Source organism: Oratosquilla oratoria, chromosome 36 (assembly GCF_046742065.1).
Source record: "Oratosquilla oratoria isolate Oo_2021 chromosome 36, ASM4674206v1, whole genome shotgun sequence".
Lineage (NCBI taxonomy): Eukaryota > Metazoa > Arthropoda > Malacostraca > Stomatopoda > Squillidae > Oratosquilla > Oratosquilla oratoria.
Genome location: NC_134812.1, coordinates 29,517,366 through 29,539,082, shown reverse-complemented (window position 1 = coordinate 29,539,082; position 21,717 = coordinate 29,517,366). Strand labels below are relative to the sequence as shown.

General features: G+C 39.8%; 2 protein-coding genes across 2 annotated transcripts; both read left to right on the top strand.

Annotated features, from left to right (window-relative positions):
- Window positions 1-338: 338 nt before the first annotated feature.
- On the top strand, window positions 339-1,664 carry LOC143019089 (ATP-dependent DNA helicase Pif1-like). Its single transcript, XM_076174788.1, has one exon. It carries the CDS (start codon window positions 339-341, stop codon window positions 1,662-1,664), a length of 1,326 nt encoding a protein of 441 aa, XP_076030903.1.
- A 4,533-nt stretch (window positions 1,665-6,197) lies between these two features.
- On the top strand, window positions 6,198-20,495 carry LOC143018921 (SPRY domain-containing protein 7). Its single transcript, XM_076174506.1, has 6 exons — window positions 6,198-6,456; window positions 9,866-9,982; window positions 10,331-10,491; window positions 10,773-10,875; window positions 17,820-18,237; window positions 18,546-20,495. Exons 1-5 carry the CDS (start codon window positions 6,351-6,353, stop codon window positions 17,924-17,926), a joined length of 594 nt encoding a protein of 197 aa, XP_076030621.1. The 5' UTR covers window positions 6,198-6,350; the 3' UTR covers window positions 17,927-18,237; window positions 18,546-20,495.
- Window positions 20,496-21,717: the final 1,222 nt, after the last annotated feature.

The window sequence follows — 21,717 nt, the reverse complement described above, 5'->3', positions numbered from 1 at the left end:
CTGGGCCTGGTCCTGGTCCTGGGCTCTGGCCTGGTCTGGGCCTGGACCTGGGCTTGGGCTCGGGCCAAATATAGGAATAAGTGACAAGCAACGGCATCTGCCTCTGGACCTTGCGAGAGCGTCCTAGATATGTTTTGGCGTGATACTCAAGTCTGTGCAAAGCATATAAACATAAGTAGTAAGTTGTATATGAATGAATGAATGAATATATATATATGTATATATATATCAATAATATAATTTTTAAACCTTGACCCGTTTTTGATTCGTTTCCCGTTTCGGTCGCGCACACTACGAAAAGCGGGACACCCCTCTCCGGGGGCCGCACGGCCCACAACATGTTCAAGATCCCGTTAATGGAGTTTGACGAAACTAAAGCGTGCTCCGTCAAGAAGAACACGGAATTGGCGAAGCTCCTACAACAGACCGAGCTGATCGTCTGGGACGAAGTCGTAATGGCGAACAAGAACATGCTGACTGCTGTGGATATCACTCTTAGAGACATCATGGACAACGACGAATTCATGGGGGGCAAAGTGTTTGTGTGCGCAGGAGACTTTCGTCAGATCTTGCCGGTGATAAGAAACGGAGGGAAGGAGCAGGAACTAGCCCACTGCATCAAATCGAGCTACATGTGGGAAGGGCTCGCGAAGATGCAGCTTACGGAGAACGTCCGTCTCAAAAAGGACGACGTCAAGAACAGCAAGTTCGCGAAGCAGCTGTTGACGATCGGGTCTCGCGAAAGCGGCGAGATCTACTTCGGAAGGGGTTTCGGTGTGCGAGCGACTTCGAGAGAGGAGTTGGTCTACAAAGTTTACGACGACTTCGGAGCGAACCACTTGAACCTTTCCTACTTCGAAAAGCGGTCGATAGTCTCGCCGACCAACGACGACGTCGACTCTGTGAACAAGATGATCTACGATCTCAACCAGGAAAAGGAGGTCGTGTACTACAGCGCGGACACGCCGTTGGATCAGGAAACGGATATCCAGGTTTCAGTGTTCAACTCCATGACCAGCCCGTCTGTGCCGTTGCACGATCTGAGGCTGAAGATCGGCTGTATCGTGATGGTGATGAGGAACATCTGTCCTCCTATGATATGCAACGGAACACGTGTGATGGTCACTAACCTCAAGAAACACATTGTGGTGGGGAAAATCTTAGGGGGTGCTTATCGGGGTGAACAGGTATTGATCCCGCGAATTGCTCTGGAGTCGCAGGACACTCCCGTGCCCTTCAGGCGAAAGCAGTTCCCGATAAAGTTGAGTTACGCTATGACGATCAACAAGAGCCAGGGACAGACTTTTGATCGCTGTGGGTTACTGCTGGATTCTGTACATTGCTTCGCGCACGGTCAACTGTATGTAGCCTGTTCTAGAGTAACGAACTGGGACTCTTTGGTGTACTATACGGGCTGGCGAAGGGCTGGAAAAAGTGTTGCCCCCCGGCCTGCTGTTAACGTGGTGTACAGAGAGTTGTTCGAGGATTATTTAGAGGGAGAAGAGGAGGAAAAGGGGCCCACAAAAGCGTCTTTAGTTGCGGCTACCCGCATTCCCGAGGAAGTGGACGAGTCCGACAGGACAAACAACATCCCGGAAGACATACACAAAATCTCAGAGGAGGAATGGCGGAATATGTTAGCGCCCGACTGTTCTCGAAAATAGAAAAGCTGGAGGAAAAGCTGAAGAAGGAGATCGAGGCTGTGATGGTGGCTTTAAACCGCTCTAGCGATGACGAAAGTAGCTCCGATGGCTTCCCGAAGAGAAGCCGTGAATCCGAAGAAGACAAAGAAGAGGGGCACTCTTCAGGGGGTTATGTTACTTCTCCGCCTTTTCCTAAGAAGGTTAAAACAGGGGCGAAGCCCTAGGGCGCGAAGCGCCCGCGAGCGAAGCGAGCTTGCGCGAAGCGCAAAAGCCCCCTTCGGTGCTGTGCCGGCGAAGCCGGTGGGCTTGTGTATATAATATATATATGTATGTATATGTATATACATATATATATATATATATATATATGTATATATGTATATATATTATATAATATATACACTACGACCGGAGATAATAGTCCATGATGAATTTTTACCATATCTCAATAACTACTACGTCGATTTAGATGAAAATTTACATGGTATTAGATTATACTATCAGTAGCCTTTCATTAAAATTTTAAGTCAATATCTTTGTTAGTTTTTTAATAATCCAATATTTTTGTTTTTCAGGTGAACAGAGATAATAGTCCTCCTATTGAATATTAAAGAATGGGGCGTGGGAAAGATCTTACAGAGTGTGAGAGAAACAAAATTATAAAGGAAATAGCGCAAGGAAAGTCAGCTGGTGAAGTAGCCAAGAAACTAGGTCGACATATAAAGACAATTCGTAGATTTTTACAAAATCCCAAATTTAGGAAAGTGCGCAGTGATAAAGGGAAGTTCAAGTCTGTTACATCGCGTGACATCTCTCATCTTAAGCGATGCGTAAAGAAAATCCTGGAACTACAAGTAAAACCTTGTTTGCAGATGCTGGAATTCAAGATGTCTCCAAAACAACCCGAAATAAGATATTGTCTCAACTTGCTAAATATAATAAACCTACATGTAGGCCTCCATTGGCACCGAAACATAAAAAAGCTAGGCTAGAATGGGCGAGGAAACACATGAAAACCGATGTTAAGAATATATTATTTACAGATGAGTGCCGAGCCACGTTAGACGGGCCTGATGGATGGAGCAAAGGTTGGATATTTAATGATAACCCAGCTCACATGCGTTTGCGGCGTCAACAAGGGGGTGGAGGAGTAATGTTTTGGGCAGGTATCATGGGAGACACTATAATTGGCCCATTTAAAGTGCCAGAAGGTGTGAAAATTACTGCAACAACATACTGTGACTTTATTGAAAATGTCCTCTCAGACTGGCTGGATGAACTCCCATTATCAAAGCTCACAAAAGTCATTTTTATGCATGATAATGCACCAGCACATGCTGCCAAGAGAACAACGGAAATGCTCTCCTCCATGGGATTTAATGGAGACACTTTGATGAAGTGGCCAGCCTGTTCTCCGGATTTAAATTCGATTGAAAACTTGTGGAGTATCATAAAAAAGAAGATCTACTTAAATGGCAAGCAATATACGTCTAAGGATTCACTGTGGGAAGCAATAAAAGAAGCTGCTAGAACAGTACCACCCGCCACTATCACAAAACTGACTGATTCAACTACCAATCGCATATTTGAGGTCATCAGACAAAATGGATCATATATCAAATACTAATAATAAATTTATGAGATGTATATTTAATATTTCATTCTTGTAATTGATTGTTATGTTGTATACTTATGGTATGGGTTGTTTAAAATTGTTATTTGCTTTACTTTGTATATTTATCCTTATAATTAACGAAAATACATAAATCCTTTTAACAGGACTATTATCTCTGTTCACCTGAAAAAAATGGGATTATTAAACAACTAACAAAGATATTTACTTAAAATTTTAATGAAAGGCTACTGATAGTGTAATCTAATGCCATGTAAATTTTCATCTAAATCGACGTAGTAGTTATTGAGATATGGTAAAAATTCATCATGGACTATTATCTCCGGTCGTAGTGTATGTATATATATATATATATATATATATATATATATATATATATATATATATATATATATATATTGTATATATATATATTCTTTCTTTTCATGATCGGTACCGCGAGAAGTGTGATGCCCTTAGGAATATTATCAAGAGAGGAGTCATCCCAACTAACAGAAATGCCATCATAGACTTGAAAATATTCTGCAAACCTAACCACCATTAGTTCCCTGATAATGAGGAATAGCACGGCGCCCAGGGCCCCGAGTAAGGCTAGCACCAATGTTGTTTACAAATTTTCATGTCAGGAGGGCCGCTGTGACGGCTCCAGCACATACATTGGTAGGACCTCCTCTACACTGCGACGTCGCCTATAATCCCATAGAAATCAGGGGTCAATTTTCCAGCATTTCACTGGATTACACAACATGAAGCCTCCTCTACAGAAACTGCTAGACCAAACGGAAATTCTTCACAAGGAGTCTGCCTTCAGGAAGCTGCAGATTGCAGAAGCAGTATCTATTACTTGCCAGCGCCCTACCATCAACAAACAGCAAGCTGCCGATTTTATTCTCCCTTCCGCGCGCCCTCTGAAGAATAACCCTTCCAGGAACAACAAGCCCTTAGACAGCAGCAGCCCCACGAACAAGTGAAACATGACCAGCTGATTAATCAGCACCTAGGACCAGTAACCAGAGCAGCAGCAACTCAGGCCAGAGCTTCCAGACAAAATCCCACCTCCTTGGCTCCCGGACATAATCCCACCCTCTTGGCTTCCAGACAAAATCCCACCCTCTTGGCTTCCAGACAAAATCTCACCCTCTTGGCTCCCAGACAAAATCCCACCCTCTTGGCTCCCAGACAAAATCCCACCCCCTTGGCTCCCGGACAAAATATCATGCTGCCCCTCGCGGCCAATGAAGAGCCAGTATTCCGTCTGAGTTAGGCAGGCTGAGCCTTATAAGCCAGCCCATCCAACTAACGGTCATTATTAGTTGGAAGACCTTTCAACATGACAGAGCATCCTACAAAGCAGTCCTCACCCTGAAGACGCCTCATGACGAGGCAAAAAACTATAGTTTCGGTGGAGTCAATAGTTATTGAATACTATTACTATGCAAAAATATACCAGATGGCATACACTGCGTATATTCTTTTGAGAGTCATGAATGACTACTTCCAGTCCCTCTCAGTTGCTAATAGGAAAGTATTCTCCAAATTAAAGAATGCAGTCTTGAAGATTGCTAAAGCAACTAGTGCAGTTGATTTCAACCAGAATATATATATATATATATATATATATATATATATTATATATCTATATATTATATATATATTTATATATATGCATATGTATATATATATATATATATATATATATGTGTGTGTGTGTGTGTTTGTGTATGCATATATATATATATAATTATATATATACTGTATATATATATATATATATAACATATAGATATATATATATATATATGTGTGTGTGTGTGTGTGTGTGTGTGTGTGTGTGTGTGTGTGTATGCATATATATATATATATATATACATTTATATATTCATATACATATATATATATATATATACATATATATATATATATATATATATATATATATTACTCCAATTCTCACTCTTTTTCAATTGCCATAAAGAGGTAGACTTTGTTCATTACATTCCTTTTGGAACTGGATCTAATTAGGGACAAACATGCATTTCTAAGGTTCTAGAAAGGCATTACAGCCTAGCATCAAATACGTTCTCTACAAACCACGACCTGCCGTATATCCCATTCCTGTGAGGTACAAAACTTAATCTTAAAACCCAGCCGTCTTAGCTACCTCCCTTGCAAAGGGAAAAAGACTTTGGTATATGTATGTATGTCTTAGCGTAGTGTCTTTTCCCCACTGACAGTAATAAGGGAGTAACTAACCAGCTGCGATGACCTCAAATTATTATCCATTGTTATCTTAAAATAAAATGTGACAACTCAATGTGATGTTTCAGACACTAAGTAATAATGGTCATTGTTTCCTCGAATTTCACTGACAGGATACCACATCCCGTAGGACTTGGCATCGGTCCTCAAGCCTCTCGTAGATCTCTTTGGAAGGAATATGACATGTATTGATGTGAGATTTTAAGTAGCTGGTTGTCAGTTCTATGTGAAAAGGTGGAATAGAGAGATTAAATTGGTAGAGGGAGAGAGATTAAAGACCCAGTCCGGATACTCAGTGTCATTCCCTCGTGGTCGTGCCCCGAGATGTAACCTGGAAGCTCGCTCATATAAATGATAAACCTGGAATTCGTAAAATATGATGATGATAAAGTAGGGAAAATGTAGATTAAAAAGTCTGTAAACAAATAAGCATTTTGGTATTTTCCTAATTATTCTGTTGTACCACCGAACTTTGTTATAATAATTATGAATTAATACTTTAGTAAATAAGCATAATCTATTTTGATACATATAGATACATAAATTAGATCATACCATGTCTGACATTTAATCTATATCAAAGGTTTCGAACATTAGATTATTTCCACCAATTCGTATAGATATGTATCTCTTTCGAATAAATACAGTGAAGAAAGGGACTTTCTGATTTATACATAATATAACTTTTCTACATTAGTGCTTAATGAAAACTGTAATTTGTCTTTCATGTGATCGAATCACTAAAATGGGAAAATATATGCTACTTGGTTGACATACCTTGTTTTGGTCCATTGACAGTTTTCTCAGGGTGCAATATGGCAATGTATTTGTGTTGTTTCAGACATTTATGTGGTGCATCGCCAAGACCTAGTGTACCCGTAAAAAACACACCTACAATAGTTCTAGACACAGGACATATGGGTAAGTAGATATAATGAACAATTCATTTTGCAATTGGGTGGTGGCTCAAGAAGCAAAAGAAGATTGTACGGTACAAGTGTCCATAGTGACAGTCGTAGCCTTCAAGGACCAAGTGATTAGTTGGCCGAAAAAAGTTGCCTGGAAGTACATATGACAGTTCATGTCATAAGAATGTAGATGGTGACAAATCACTATCTTTTCATGCCATTAAATATTTGTGAAATATTTGTATGCAGCTATTTGAATGTCATGATGAGACCAGAATGTTATTGTACCGTGCCATCTGTTTAGTTTATTTATTTTTTATAGTTTAGTTACATGGTGCTCTATTTTTGCATTCATGTTAATGTAGATGAAAACCATACAATGATGTTTTATGTAAAAAATAATTTACTACTTAATGTTTTTTTTTTCTAATAATGGAACATTTTGAATGTGTGCAAACACTAAACTGGCAAAACTACATAAGCTGCTTCACTAACATAAACTAAAACAGCCGAGTAAGCTAGGTAAGGTCACATAAGGCTAGAAAATCATAATATGTAAGTCTCTGTAATATTGGATCTTAAAGTGCAAAAAAGTAGGAGTGTCAGTCCATTAGGCATTACTGAGGTCTCTCTTGCAGGTTGCCCCCGAAGGTACTCAACTTGTAGAAGAAATATTGTGCTGTTGTCTTGGGACTGTTAGTGCTGGGCATTGTAAAATGAGGTGTTCTATGTCTTCTGTGTAGTGGTAGTATCTAGGGCAGTTTGGATCTGTTGCAAGTCCTCTTTTGTGTAGGTATAGTAACAATAGTTTCAGTGCTGGATGGTGTCATGAATACAAATATGCCAATGTGCTTCTTACTTCTCTGGAGAGGGATGTCTGGAGGTTGTTAGTGTAGTGGTCAGTTTAGAACTTGTTTAATGATCTGTCATCTGAGTGTGAAAGTGATGTAAATAGACCAGTGTTAGTGTTAGATATTGGGACATTTTTTTTAGAAGTGCACACCAACATGATACAGTGATAGAAATTTAAGTAATAATTTTGTAAATTATAATACTTCAATGTAATATACATTATTCTGGGCAGAAATCAATAATAGAAATAGTTGCTAAAAGCTACAAACAAACAAAGTTGCCTAGGCTTCTTTAGACACCATCTTTTTGATAAATTTTGAAGTCAGAGACGACGACGATGGTCTGATGACCTCTAGAATTACAGGTACTGCATAACAAAATGCAGATTAGGTTAGGTAGGCAGGTTTGGTTAGGTTGGATTAGAATATATGAATTTAGTATACTTTAATTTCTTTGGCCTCTGCCTCTGCTAAAACAAACATGGCGTCTCAAGTAGTCAAAGTGGCTACATTTGTTTGTTAATAGCTTTTAGTAGCTGTTTCTATTATTGATTTCCTCCAAGAATAACCTATGTTGATGTATTATAATTTGCAAAATTATCTAATGTTCTAATACTATATCGCGTAGGTGTGCATCTTTAAAAATTTACCGATATTGGCAGTGTGACACCATATAGAGTACATTCATAGGCCTTTATTCATAGAGGGTAATTTGGTAAATTAAGATAGTTGTCTGAAGATATGTTAGGCAAGGTTATTTTAGATTAGGATAAGATAGGTTACCAGATATTGGCAGAGATCTACAGCCTAATGATAAACTTAAAGCAATACTGATTGAAAGTGTAACCTATTATTAAGATAGCAGAGATAGTATCATTGCCTCAAAATAGCAATACTCTTTTCTTGATTTACTGATATTTCTTTTTTATCCCATCTTTAATTTTATTCATTTATTTACTAATGAATTAAGACTAAAATATCACTGCCATTATGTAAACACTGTGTTGCACCCAGCCACTACAGTTATGACGTTACGCCATGTTAGAATACCTTTCTTCTTATCCTCATACACGTGGCACCCTCTGATTTAAAACTGTGGTATAGTCAGAATGCACTTGTTAAGTAAAATGGAGGATCTCACTTATGCATGGCCTATTATTGTCAGAAGTATTGGCTGGCGGCTTGTTTCTTCAAGTACAAAATTATTTTCATATATATGTGTGTGTTTGTATGTATATATATATATATATATATATATATAATTGCATTTTACTTTGAAGAAAGTCATATTTTCTGATTTATGATAATCTGTAGATAAAGTTTTGATTATGGATTTTGTCAAAGGTCATTTGAAGTTGATGTGTGTCTTAATTTACCTTTTTCCTTCATTATTGTATTTAGTTATTTAATGTATATTCTTCCCTAAGAAAATAATTTTGGTAATTTAAGATTATATTCTTTCCATGTGTCCAAACCATTCCAATACCCTTTCATCAACCCTATCGGTCATCTCTTCATCCACTCCCACTCTCCTCCACATCTCCTCATTTCTCACTCTAACCAATCTAGTAACCAATACCATATTTCTCAGACATTTCATCTCAAACACATTCAAACTTTACTTCACTGCCTCTCTTAAATTCTAAGTCTCTGCCCCCATACAAAGCTGCTGGCACAACCATCCGTTCATACAATCTTCTCTTTGCATCCATTCCCAGATGCCTGTTTCTAACTCTCTGCCAGAAAGATTAGTAAGAGGTGTGGAAGGCAGAGATAGAGGGAGTGAATTTGAGGGAACAACCAAGAATGAGATGGATGGATGGGGCAAAAAGGGCATTGAGCAGGAGAGGAATGTCTATTGAGCAAGGAAGGGAGAAGGCAGGAGATAGGGGTGAGCTGAGAGTGGTGGTGTATAGATGATACTGTTATGCAAGGGATGGGTGGGGGATGGGGGTAGGGGGTGCCTATGAGCAAATGATATTTTGACACAGCCTGAAGGGATTTCTCGCTGCCTCACCATTTTCTGCATGAGGGAATAGAGGGTAGGGGGCTGTGCACTGATTAAGTAAAGTGGCCTTGATGTGGATATCCTGTGTCTTGCTACATTATTTCTGATCCAGGGCAATGGGTGGGATACAGGGATGACCTGTCATCCATGAGGAGGTTGTGATGCGTGTTTGAGTTGTATTCTACCAGTGTAGTTTTTTGTTGCATTTGTTTGATGTAATGTAAGGGGTGTGTGTTGTTAAGGGTTCTGACATACAGTTGTGACAGTGAAAAGAGAAAGATATCCCGTGTAAGGGGGGGAAAAAAGCCTTTGGTATATGTATGTATGTAAAGAAGAGATATCGCTCCAATGACCTATCCAAGAATTACACAAGTGGACACATCTTATCCCCACTTCCCCAGGGAGGTGCAGCCCCAGGGGGCCAACACCTGGTCTCCAGATTGGCCAGAGAGTTTGTCTTGCCAAATTTTAAACAGTGAAGCTATATAAGGGGTTAAACATTTGTCGTGTACTACAACAGTGGAAATTTAATGGTATTATTTATTTATTTTTTTCTCCTTCAGGCCATGAAGTTGTCATTGTAAAAAATGGTGTAAGGATCTGTGGAACAGGAGGAGCCTTAGGTAGTGTGCCCATCTTGCAGAACAAGGCTTTCTTTGAAGTCAAACTTCAGCAGTCAGGTTTGTCTTGAAGTGTTAATTTTTGGAGGGAAGAAAAGGATGAAGAAATTATTATTATTATTTTTTTATTTTTTTTTTATTATTTTTTTTTTAATCCTTTAAGAAGTTTGTAATTCTCATAAGTCAGAGTAAATGTCAGTTGTTCTTATTTCAAATAAGGGATGGAAAAATATTCTAAATTGACATAGAGTAAGATCTTAAGCCTTATTTGGAAACTTAAGTTGTATTCCTTTGGGGGGGGGGGGGTGCTGCAATTCTTATGGACCACCTTACAGACAGTGCTCATCACTAGTACTAGTTGCATACATTTGTATGTCAGGTAAATTGCATAAGGTTCTTTTGTTTAAGGTGTTTGGGGTGTAGGAATTGCAACAAGAAATGCCAACATGAACAAAGTGAGGTTGGGAGAAGATTCGCATTCCTGGGTCCTTTGTTCTGACGGATCTGTGCAACACAATGGCGAGGAAAAATTCAAAGTTGCTGACATGCCGGTGGAAGGAGACATAATAGTGAGTTGTTAAGCAGTCTTGTTTTGTAGTACACATTCCTGTATATAGTATAAGAAACTAATTGTAGTATTCATATTTGAACTGTGAAATATTAATGTGTATTATGTAAGCAATATAATTTTTTAGCATAAATTTTGCTCAAGTCAGCTGTAGGATATGGTATGATAAACTACATAAATTCATGTAGATGTACTATATTTCGAGAATGAAAAATATTTTATTCTTTAAATTTACCACTGTTAATATGAAAATATATAAAACCTCTAACATTTTCTTTTTAGGGTGTTAGTTATGACCATGTGGAACTCAACTTCTTCATTAATGGCAAACCAACCAATACTCCTGTTACAGGATGTAAAGGAACAGTATACCCAGTTTTGTATGGTAAGTTTCTCTGTGAATCCCTCAGTACTCTGTTTAGATTCTGTTGTGATAGATGCCACGTAGGGGCCCATAATGGGAGCCTACATAAGGTGATCCTGCAAGACAAACATTGAAAAGAATCATTTCCCTGACACTCATCTTTTGATACCATCATTGCCCACAACCCTGTATGGAAGTGCAGCCCCAAAAGGCCAGCATTCAGTTTTCAGACCAAGCTTAAGTTGTCCTTATGAATGAAGGGTTTTCCCTGTTCCTCATCCATTGCTTGAGTCAGAGGCAATGGAACAAGACACAGAACCTCCACAGCAGGTCCCAACAGCAGGAGACTGTCCACATTGTCAGTCAATCAGTTTGTTGCCCAGATCTTTCCTGCAATAGACCCATGGTGCCTGTAAGAGGGAGTTTATATGGTCTAATGGTTCGTCGAACACAGTTCAACAGACACGTGTTTAAAGTGATGTGCGAACGGGGTATTTGAGTATCGAACACGTTTAACCAACGTGTTCGACAACCAAATACCCCGTTCACACATCACTTTAAACACGTGTCTGTCGAACAGCGTTCGATGAACTGTTAGACCATGTAAACCCCCTCTAAGTCACTTGAGGAAGGAGTGTTGTTGTCCAGGTGAAGCTATAGAGGGGCAATAAAGGATGAAATGTTAGGTGTCTGTGCGGTGGTTGCATCTGGAGGAATTTGCTTCTGTGGCCAGAGCTATTCTATGTTGGTATTGTTATAAAGTTGGGTGGTGACCTGAACATAGTCATACTAGTGTGGTTTTTGCTTATCTTAGGAGGGATTTCTTTGTAAGACTGATAGGAGGAGTCTGGTGATTTGTTTTGAGAACTTGTTTTGTGATCTGAGTGTGTGTGCATTTTTGTTTTTGTGTGGATATGTTGAACAGGTGGTAAATTTTGTAGATGTTTGAGTGGTATGCTTTTTTCAGCTGGTTGTACTTGTGTCAAATAATGGGATGAACGGGTTGGATTTAAGGGATCTTGCATAGGAATGTATCTATTTTCATGCATTGCTCCTTGGGAGATTTTGATATTTGTAAGTGTTCAATTGGGGATTGTTTAGCACATCCCATTAGTATTTCTAATGCTTTGTTTTGTTTAGTTTGTAGTGAGTATTTTCTTGACTGTTTAACACCATTTTGAAGCATAGCTAAGTAATGTTCTTATGAACTGTTGCAAACTGTGATTAGATGAATACTACATGTTGTCAGAGACACCTCCTCTCTTGAAATAAATTATTTAACAGTGATAATATAATCCTGGTGGGTAAATTTAATCAAAAGTAAGTAAAAGGGCATTGGGAAAGAGGGGAATGTCTGTTGAGGAAGGGAGAAGACAGAACATAGGGGTGAGTGGAGAATGATTGTGTATGGATGATGCTGTGATGCATGGAAGGAAGTGGGTAGGGGATGGGGCAGGGTGAGAGAGTATGTGTGAATGATATTTTGATGCAGCCCAAAGGGATTTCTCCCCATCTTCTCTTTTTCGGCATGAGGGGACAGAGTGGGGGGGGGTGCCATTTAAATGAAGTGGCCTTGCTGTGGATATGCTGTGTCTTACTACATTGCTTGTGATCCAGGGCAGTGGGCAAGATGAAGGGATGACCCATCATCCAGGAGGAGCCAAAGAAAAAGGAGGAGCATGGGGTGGTTAACAGGAGAGGAGTGGGTAGGGATGAAATGGGTGGGAGTGGATTTGTGCCTTTGACTTTGGCTACCTCCCTTGTAAGGGGAAAAAGCCATTGGTATATGTGAGTAAATTGGCTGCCCATTGCCAGAGCAGGTTAAAACAAAGCTACTTGTGTCAGAGTTCAGGGTGACAGTAGTTTAAACCCTGCAGCTATTGAGTTGGACCAAGGGTATGGTTCATTAAATTCCACGCTGTAAGTCCTCTGTAAGGTGCACCATCCTAGCCTCCTAATATGTGTGTGTGTATGTACAGTGAGACCTCTCATTAATGGACATTAATTAGCTGTGTTTGTGGTGTTTTCGCTGTGTTTTCGGTGTTTTGGAGTGGTTTTTGGGTGGCATAGTGATTGCATGCACTAAACAACAGCACCAGAAACACCGAAAACACAGCACTAACACCGCAAACACAGCTAATTAACGTCCGTTAATGAGAGGTCTCACTGTAATGGGATTGGATGGATGGACAGGATTCAGGACCCACAGTATATCTTCCCTTAGTGACTTGTGAGCCAATCTTGTGGCTGCTGCCAGTTAGCTGGGATCCATGGGTTCTCTGCAATAGAGACCTGGAGCAATAAATTGATTGGTTCAATTTCTTGTCTGTGAGCAATGTTTTGGAACTTTGTAAACTGTGTTTTTATTGATTTTTTTTTGTTTTTTATGAATTCATGATCTAAAGTGGTTTCTCTCAGGGTTCTTATCTTTACGAATATTCACCTACATAGCTATTTTAATGTAATCTAGAGGTTTATTTCACCATTTGCTCTTTTTTTTTTCTTAATTTTTTTTACTGTATCAGATTTATCATACATATTTTCTTGTATCTTCTGAATCTATCTCCTACTTTTTGGAGGTATTAATCACAGACACCTTCCTATTATATGCACACTAACCTTTACACTAAACCTTCTGTATATCTACCCAGACATGCCCCTGCATGTTTGAATGAAGAAGGGCCATGCCAGTGTTTCAGAAGAAAACTTGTACTCCAGTCAAAATATGAAAAAAAACCTTTGCCCTGAACAAATTCCAAGAAAGCGTTTTATTGTTTTTTTTTTTTTTGGTAGTATTACATGTAGGGAAAAACATACTAAAAGTTTACCAAAATGGGATTACCACAAAGGGTCCAAATGTGACGTAAAAGAATATGGCCGCCAAAGCTATAAAATGTTAAAGGCGACTCGCATTTCAGTGTCTGTCATATTTTTGCATATAAGGCGACTCGCCTTTCAGCGTCTATTATATTTTGCCATTCCCACCGACCAGCTTGACTAACACTGTCACATCTATCCCCAATTTGATAATAATAATAAGTTCGATAATAGACAAAGTACTTTGCGACCATCCCAGTTTTGCAGACCTGTTGCAAGAACTTGAGCAGTTGTATGCTCGGACACTGACAGGGGACAGTGACTTGAATTCGGTCATCACTTCTACCTGCCTTAGTGAAAATGTCCACCTCTTGTCCACCAAAAGAAATGAATTATCCGCTCATTCTCATGCCAGTAAACTATAGCTGAATTACCAACAGATGGTAGGAATTGCAAGGGAGCTTATCGAGGCCAATCGTACAGGATCCTGGCTGATGCACCTTCATGCTGTAGCCGAATGTTTGCCCATTTTTGCAGCTGCTGGGCATGGGAACTATGTGAAGTCCACCTACCTTTACCTCCAGTCAATGACCACTCTGGAACATGATATGCCATCAGTGTTCCATAGATTTATGAATGGCTTGCATGTTGTAAGGCGTACTGATCAGTACTGGGCAGGCCTGGGTTGCGACCTAGTCATCGAGCAAGCTCTGATGTGCTCCTTAAAAACTGCAGGAGGACTCACCAGAGGAAGTGGAATGTCCGAACATCAGAGGGCCTTGTGGACTCTGTCTGTGCCAGTGTCCTCTTCCTACAGTGATGCAATGCAGGGTTTCACTCGCCAGAGCTTTGTCACCAGTGAACAACACAAGGAGGCAAGAGCGTCAAGGATGAGAAGAGATCGTGAAGACCTGGAGAAAATTGCAGATAAACTCAAGACCTTTTCACCTTTCTCTGATGAAGTGTCTCTTCGCAACATTATCACCGGTGTCAATGCAAATAAGAATGTGAATGTCCATGACCTGTTTACCATTGGCAGAGAAATAGTGGCAACAATGGAGGATCAGTCACTGTTTTCCGTTTCGTACAAGCGGTCTATGAAAGCCAAGACCCTGGCATCTAGTGTGGCAGTTGACGTTGCTAAGGACAAAACAATAGACCCCGCTCTTTTGTTCCAAAGGTTTCTTGTGGTGTCTCAAACTGCTGATCCTTCCCTTGATGAGGTGATGTCCTATGAACTTTCACCATACCCACCATCCCTCTTTGAGGCAAAACATCTGTTATGCAAACCAAACAAAGCACAACTGATGGCTTCTATAAAAGAACAGAGCTCAGATGACGCAGTACTCAAGGATGTACCAGAAGTGGAACATAACGTTCTTGACGGAGGTTCTTTTCTCCATCGACTGAAGTGGTCAGAAGGAAAGACATATTGTTCAATCACTGACGACTATGCATCTTTCACAGTAAAGCACTATGGTAAGGCTACGATAGTATTTGATGGTTACATTGGAGGACCAAACACTAAGGACATTACCCATCAGAGATGCCGCCAAAATCGAACAAGTAACAAAGTGGACATTGCTGAAGGAACGAAATTTGTCGGAAAAAAGGAGGATTTCATTTCGAATGTGGAAAACAAACAGTCTCTTATCAATCTCATTTCACAACACATGAAAGACAGAGGTTGCCACGTAATACAATCAAAGGGGGATGCAGATGTGGAGATTGATAAGGCAGCAGTGTCAATCTCATCCAACAAAAGTATTAGTGTCATTGGCAAAGATACAGATCTATTGTTGTTGCTTCATCACGCGTCAACCAGCGATGACAAAAAGCTTTATTTCTACTCAGATAAAGGGAGTCCTGCAACAGTATACGACATTAAGGTTATGAAGAATTTGCTTGGATATGATGTCTGCAGCAGTCTTCTGTTCCTGCATGCATTCACGGGATGCGATACCACTTCCGCGATGTTGGAATCGGAAAAAAATCCGCCCTACACAAGGTTTTGAAGGGAGACTCTTTCTTAAAGAGCTGTGCTAAGATGTTTTCCACACCTAAGAAAAACATAGCTGAGATTGAAGACGCTGGGTGTAAAGCGATGGTGGCATTGTTCGGGGGCAAACCTAGAGACAATCTGTCTGCAATGAGGTATTCTAGTCTCTGCCAAAAAGTTGGTTCAGCCAAAAGCTTTGTTACACCTGAACGACTGCCACCGACCTCCTCTGCAACGAAGTATCATGCCCTTCGGAGTTACCTCCAAGTGATGCTTTGGATGGACAATGGTGAGGCCATGGACACTACTGAATGGGGATGGGAATTGCAGAACAACAGTCTAGTTCCAGTGATGATGGATACTTCACCTGCACCAGAAACACTTCTGAAAATAATTCACTGCAACTGTTCTGGTGGTTGTAGTACACTTCGGTGCACTTGCAAAAGACACGGACTTATCTGTTCACGGGTATGCGGACCATGTCAAGAAGGGCATTGTGACAATATGAGTGAGGAAGCAGTGTCTGATGATGAAAATAGTGACTATTGAACTGACACGGTTATTCAGTGATGAGGTATGTCTTAAAATGCACTGTGTATTCTATAATCTTTAGAAATGTACATGTATGTCATGACGTCATTGACCTTGCCTGTCCATGTAGTTAGTATAAAACTTTGTATAAAAATTGTTATATCAAAATATATAGTATAAAAAATGCAAACTCTTCTGTAAGCAACAGCTACAGCTTTGAAATATGGAAATATTGGTTATTTTTAGTGCGATAGCTGTCATCGTTTTATGACGTCATAGTTAGGACCTTTGTGGTGATAAATTTTTGGTAAACTTTTAGTATGTTGTTCCACACATATAATAGCAATGAAAAAAATCATAAAATGCTTTCTTGGAATTTGTTCAGGGTCAAACCGTATTTTGACTGGACTATTAGGGGCCTCCCTTAAGGTACCCACTGAGGAGGGGCTGTCAACAGTATACATACATATACCAAAGGCTTTTTTTTCCCTTATAAGGGAGGTAGCCAAAAAACAAAGACATAAAAGCCACTCCCACTCATTCCATCCCTATCATACTCCACTCCCCTCCACCCTCTTATCTTGGGACCTCCTGGATGACAGGTCATCCCTGCATCTCACCCACTGCCCTGGGTCAGAAGCAGTGTCACAAGACACAGCACATCCACAGCAAGGCTGCTTCATTAAATCAGCAACCCCCCCCCCCTCTCTGTCCCCTCATGCAGAAAAGGAGAAGACGAGGAGAGATCCCTTTAGGCTACTTTAAATTATTTCTCACACGTACTCCCTCACCCCCCCACCCATTCCACCTCATGCATCACAACATCATCCATATGCAACCATTCTCCATTCACCCGTCTTCTGTCCTCTCCCGTCCTTCCTCAACCAACATTCCCCTCTTTCCCAAAGCCCCTTTTACCCCATCCATCCATCTCATCCTAGGTCGACCCCTCATTTTCACTCCTTCCACCTTTGCTTTCCACACCTCTTTTACTAGTCTTTCTTCACTCATTCAGTATAGTATGACAATTGATAGATTAACTGTTGCCTTGGGTTTCGCTAAGTGGAAAACCCGCATCCCCACAGTGGTTGGCAGTTATCCATGGGCCCTCCCACAGATCTCTGTCTGGGAAGAAACTTTGGAATGTTGTCTGTGTTGTATTAGTGCGGAACTGTTTCTATGAAAGTGGTAAAGGGAGGGGAGCAGTTACTGGTGATTGTCAGCTATCCGTGTATGACAAAGTGTAAGAAATACGGATAAAATTGACAGAAAGTGATTTTGGGTCCAGTCCAGAGACCATGTGTCATTCCCTCAGGGAAATGAGCTGTATCTTTTGGTGGAATTGAGGGGATTGGCTAATTTTTGGAAACAGACAGCTTTGCTGTCCAGCTTGCAGAATCACCATGTACAGGTATCTGTCGTAGGTTCCTATAGTGCGATAGACTGCAGTAACCTAATTGTACCTGCATCTTATCCATATTCAGAATTGTATAGTTATGGAGAGCTGTTATTACTTATACTGTAATATAATGTTGCCAGTTTTGATTAACCATTTTCATTCTCCAGCAATTTTATTCCATTTCTTCATTGGTTATGATGGTTTGTTTATATTTTTCAGTTGATGATGGTGCTATAATGGACATAATCTTTGATAACTTCAGTTATGGACCCCCTCCAGGTTATGACGGAATAATGATTGAGAAATCGTTACTAGAAAATGACTAAGTTGTCCTTGAAAGCTGCCAGTTCTTCCAGTAGCATAGCCCATTTCAACTTACCTATACTTTCTCTTTTTCATTGAAGATTATTGTTTTGTAGTTTTGTTGTGTAAGAAATACCAGGTAAGAGCTGTCCTGCTGGAAAATGTTTGGTTCATAGGAAGATTAGCTATTGGGGGGAGATTTTATAACGAGGCACTTTTACCTTTGAATACTGAGCTAAGCTTAACTGTTACAAACAACATCAGTGAGAAGTGTGTTCCCCGTGATGCTTTAACATATTCATGACTACTAATTGTAAATTCTTATGAATCCGTTGTATTAACCCCTTCCATACGGGGCCGCACACGTAGGCGTCATGAGGAGCGAGTGTATTCGCGAGGCTGCCATATCGGCGTCTTGATTATATTTATTGTAGTCGCCCCTCCATAATGACATTCTTTCTAATTCTTTTGTAATCGCATTTTCTATGGTTATCAAAATTCACGGGTGAAGAGAGAACGATCGATATAAGCGGTGACTATATTTTATGATGCGAGTATTATTACGACGTCGTACGGCTGGCATTGGCTGCTGCCACCGAGATCTAAGTCCATGACGCCTACGTGTGCGGCACCGTATGGAAGGGGTTAAATCTCACCTGAGAAAATGTTACAGGCAATAACATTGGCAAGAAGTTTACTCCTGTAATGTTTTGATATCTGTTGTATCATAATTTTGTGACCAGTTATTATTGTGAATTGATAATGCATTTGTGTAATCTCACCTGGAAAGATAGTACCTTATTAATTTAGGTTGTAATTATGGGTTTTGAAGGATCTTTTTCTTTCAAAGTATCATTCTCATTAATCATACATATGATAATATATACTGGCATATACATATATTCACAGTATGTACACACAAGCACATAAAGACACATTACTGAATTCAAGTGATTGTATTAAGACGGAGAGTAAAGTGAGGCGGTTACTGTTCTGATAGGTTGCTTATGCCTGCCTTCTTTTGTCAAGGAACTTTTTTCTTGCTCACAAATTACTCAAATCCTTTACATATAACAATGTATAACATAGTCCAGAACTGATAAAAATTGCAAAATGTATAAGGATATACTAATAAAGACATAAATGATAAATAGCAGTGAACTGCTGTGGAGGTCAACATTTTAGTGGCTAGCTTTTCAGATCATAAGTTTTTTCTTATTGTTCACATTCAGACAATACTGTTGTAATATCAGAATTGAATGAGAAATGAGTAAAAGAAATCACACAATTTTCCAAGATTTAGATTTAGTGTATATTGAGTAGTCATTAAATTGTTTCATATTGACTACATGATTACGATTACAAGGTTGGGAGGCGGAATGAATGAAGTGATTTGATTACAAGGCCAGACAGTTATTATAGTTCTAAATATCATTCTTGTACAATTTACACTGGAGGTTTCCAACTTTAGATTTAGTCAATTTTAAGTCATAGTTATGAACTGATAATTTTGAATCAAATTAGTATATATTTTTATGATATTAGTGGTATGGAAAGTATAAGTTGTAAGATTATTAGTGATAGAAATTTTGTCAGGAAGCCATACTTCACATATAAGGCTGCATTGATAGATATCTGACAAATATATTTTGACTATCCAGAAGCAGTGAACTTAAAAAGAAAAGGAAAAAAACAAGTCCCATATAGTTGAAAGATATACACATTCAATTGTTTTGGTGTGCATATATACAAAGGTACTTCTTCATTCATTGTTGCTATAGCCAAAGTTTCGTTTATGGATCTAATATTGTATATGTTCTTTTTCCTGCTTTACCAAATTTGTTTGAATCTCGTGTATTTTTTTTATTTACAAATTCTCAATGTGCAAGACCAGTGATTGCTTTTGCTGCCCTGTCACGGGTAAGAATTTATACATCTCGACTGTTGGTCTTCCAGTTCTTTCTCAGAGTACATAAACCCATAAATGATTTGTCTCTTGAATAAGAGTGGCACCTGTTTTCATCTCAATGTTTGTCATTAAGCTCTTTGACCATGTGGTGTTCTGTACACATTTTACGCCGGCTAACACTCGACAATTTTATCAAATAGAAAGGGAAAGTCGGGTCTTGGGGAATGGCATCTCCAGTCAGACCTTGAAATCAGTAGAACTGCTTGGCATTATCTAATACAAAATCCATGGATGACATCATTGGATTGAAATGGTCAAGGTATTAGTTTCCATTTTATAGCTTTAGTTTGAGAAAAGGAAGATTAAGGACTGAACTATTGAGTATAAGATTTCATTTTTATTTATGTTCATGCAAGTGTAAATTTTCCAGTCAGTACTGGGTCCTCAGTATACCTGAAAGTTGTAATAGCCACTAAACATTTATGGGTTTATGTTGAGAGGAAGAAATATCTGGGTATCCAGTAGTTGAATGGCACTTAACAAGAATGATAGTTATAATCTTTAGCTCTGGGGGGGGGGGGAAAGTGAGAGAGAAGCGGCAGCTATTGTGAGTGCATTTGTACCTACAGGGCATTAGCCTCGAATTCACAGAAATGGTAAGGAAAATAAAGTTACCTATGATATGAATGAGTTTCATTATAATACCCAGTCTCATTGGAATGTCATCTCTCACTTATAATATCTTTTAACTTGCTAGTCCCCATGGTTTCCGTTGCAATATTTATTAGTGTATTTCCCCACAAATCTTCATTACTACATTCCCATTCCTCTCAATTGACCATTTTTTAGGAGGAATGATGTCTGACATTTCTTGGTATCAGGTTCATCCCAAGCCCTTGTTGTGGGAAGACGTACACTTTAATAATGTCCCTTCTATCAAGCCCTCTGATTCTAATTTTCAAACAATTTGTAGCCTTGCCCTCACTCAAATTTGTTCCTCCATTATGTCAAATGGCAAAAGTTAACACCCACAGATGTCCAGTATCACTCAAGAATTTCATTTTGATGTCCTGCAATTGTTCACCATTTAAGATGATGATTGGAGAATGTTGAAGCAAGTCTCAGGAACTGGAAACCTAGAGAAGGAAAACAAGCTGCTGCTCCCACCTCGGAGCTGCCAAGAAAAACCATTCACCACCTCATCAACAAACTATGTATATGTATATACATACATACATACCAAGGCCTTTTCCCCTTTACAAGGGAGGTAGCCAAAAAGGAAAAGGCATAAAATCATTCCCACCCATTCCGTCCCTGAATACACTCCACACCCCTCCACCCTCCCTCTCATCATAGCACCTCCTGTATGACGGGTCATCCCTGCACCTTGTCCACTGCCCTGGGTCAGAAGCAGTGTCGCAAGACACAGCACATCCACAGCAAGGCCGCTTCATTAAATTGGCGACCCCCCGTATAAAGGAGAGGACGGGGAGAAATCCCTTCGGGCTGCATCAAAATTTTGCTCACACACACTACCTTACCCCCCATCCGTCCATTCCACCTCATGCATCACAACATCTTCCATATACAACCACTCTCCATTCACCCCTGTCTTCTGTCCTCTCCCGTCCTTCCTCAACAGACATTCCCCTCTTCCCCAAAGCCCCCTTCACCCCATCCATCCATCTCATCCTAGGACGTCCCCTCATGTTCACTCCCCCCACATCTGCCTTCCATACCTCCTTTACTAGTCTTTCTTCACTCATTCTTTCCATGTGTCCAAACCATCCTAATACTCTTTCATCAACCCTATCTCCCAACTCCATAATCACCATTCCAAAACCGAACAAAGACCCAACAATCCCAACATCGCACCGCCCAATCACACTTCTCTGCACCCCCTCT

Excerpts from the sequence above, each read along its gene's own strand:
- LOC143018921 (XM_076174506.1), top strand. The coding sequence starts at position 6,351 with ATGGCAATGTATTTGTGTTGTTTCAGACATTTATGTGGTGCATCGCCA. Across the intron at positions 9,983-10,330 it reads AGTCAAACTTCAGCAGTCAG|GTGTTTGGGGTGTAGGAATT; the intron begins GTTTGTCTTGAA and ends CTTTTGTTTAAG. Across the intron at positions 10,492-10,772 it reads CGGTGGAAGGAGACATAATA|GGTGTTAGTTATGACCATGT; the intron begins GTGAGTTGTTAA and ends TTTTCTTTTTAG.
- LOC143019089 (XM_076174788.1), top strand. The coding sequence starts at position 339 with ATGTTCAAGATCCCGTTAATGGAGTTTGACGAAACTAAAGCGTGCTCC.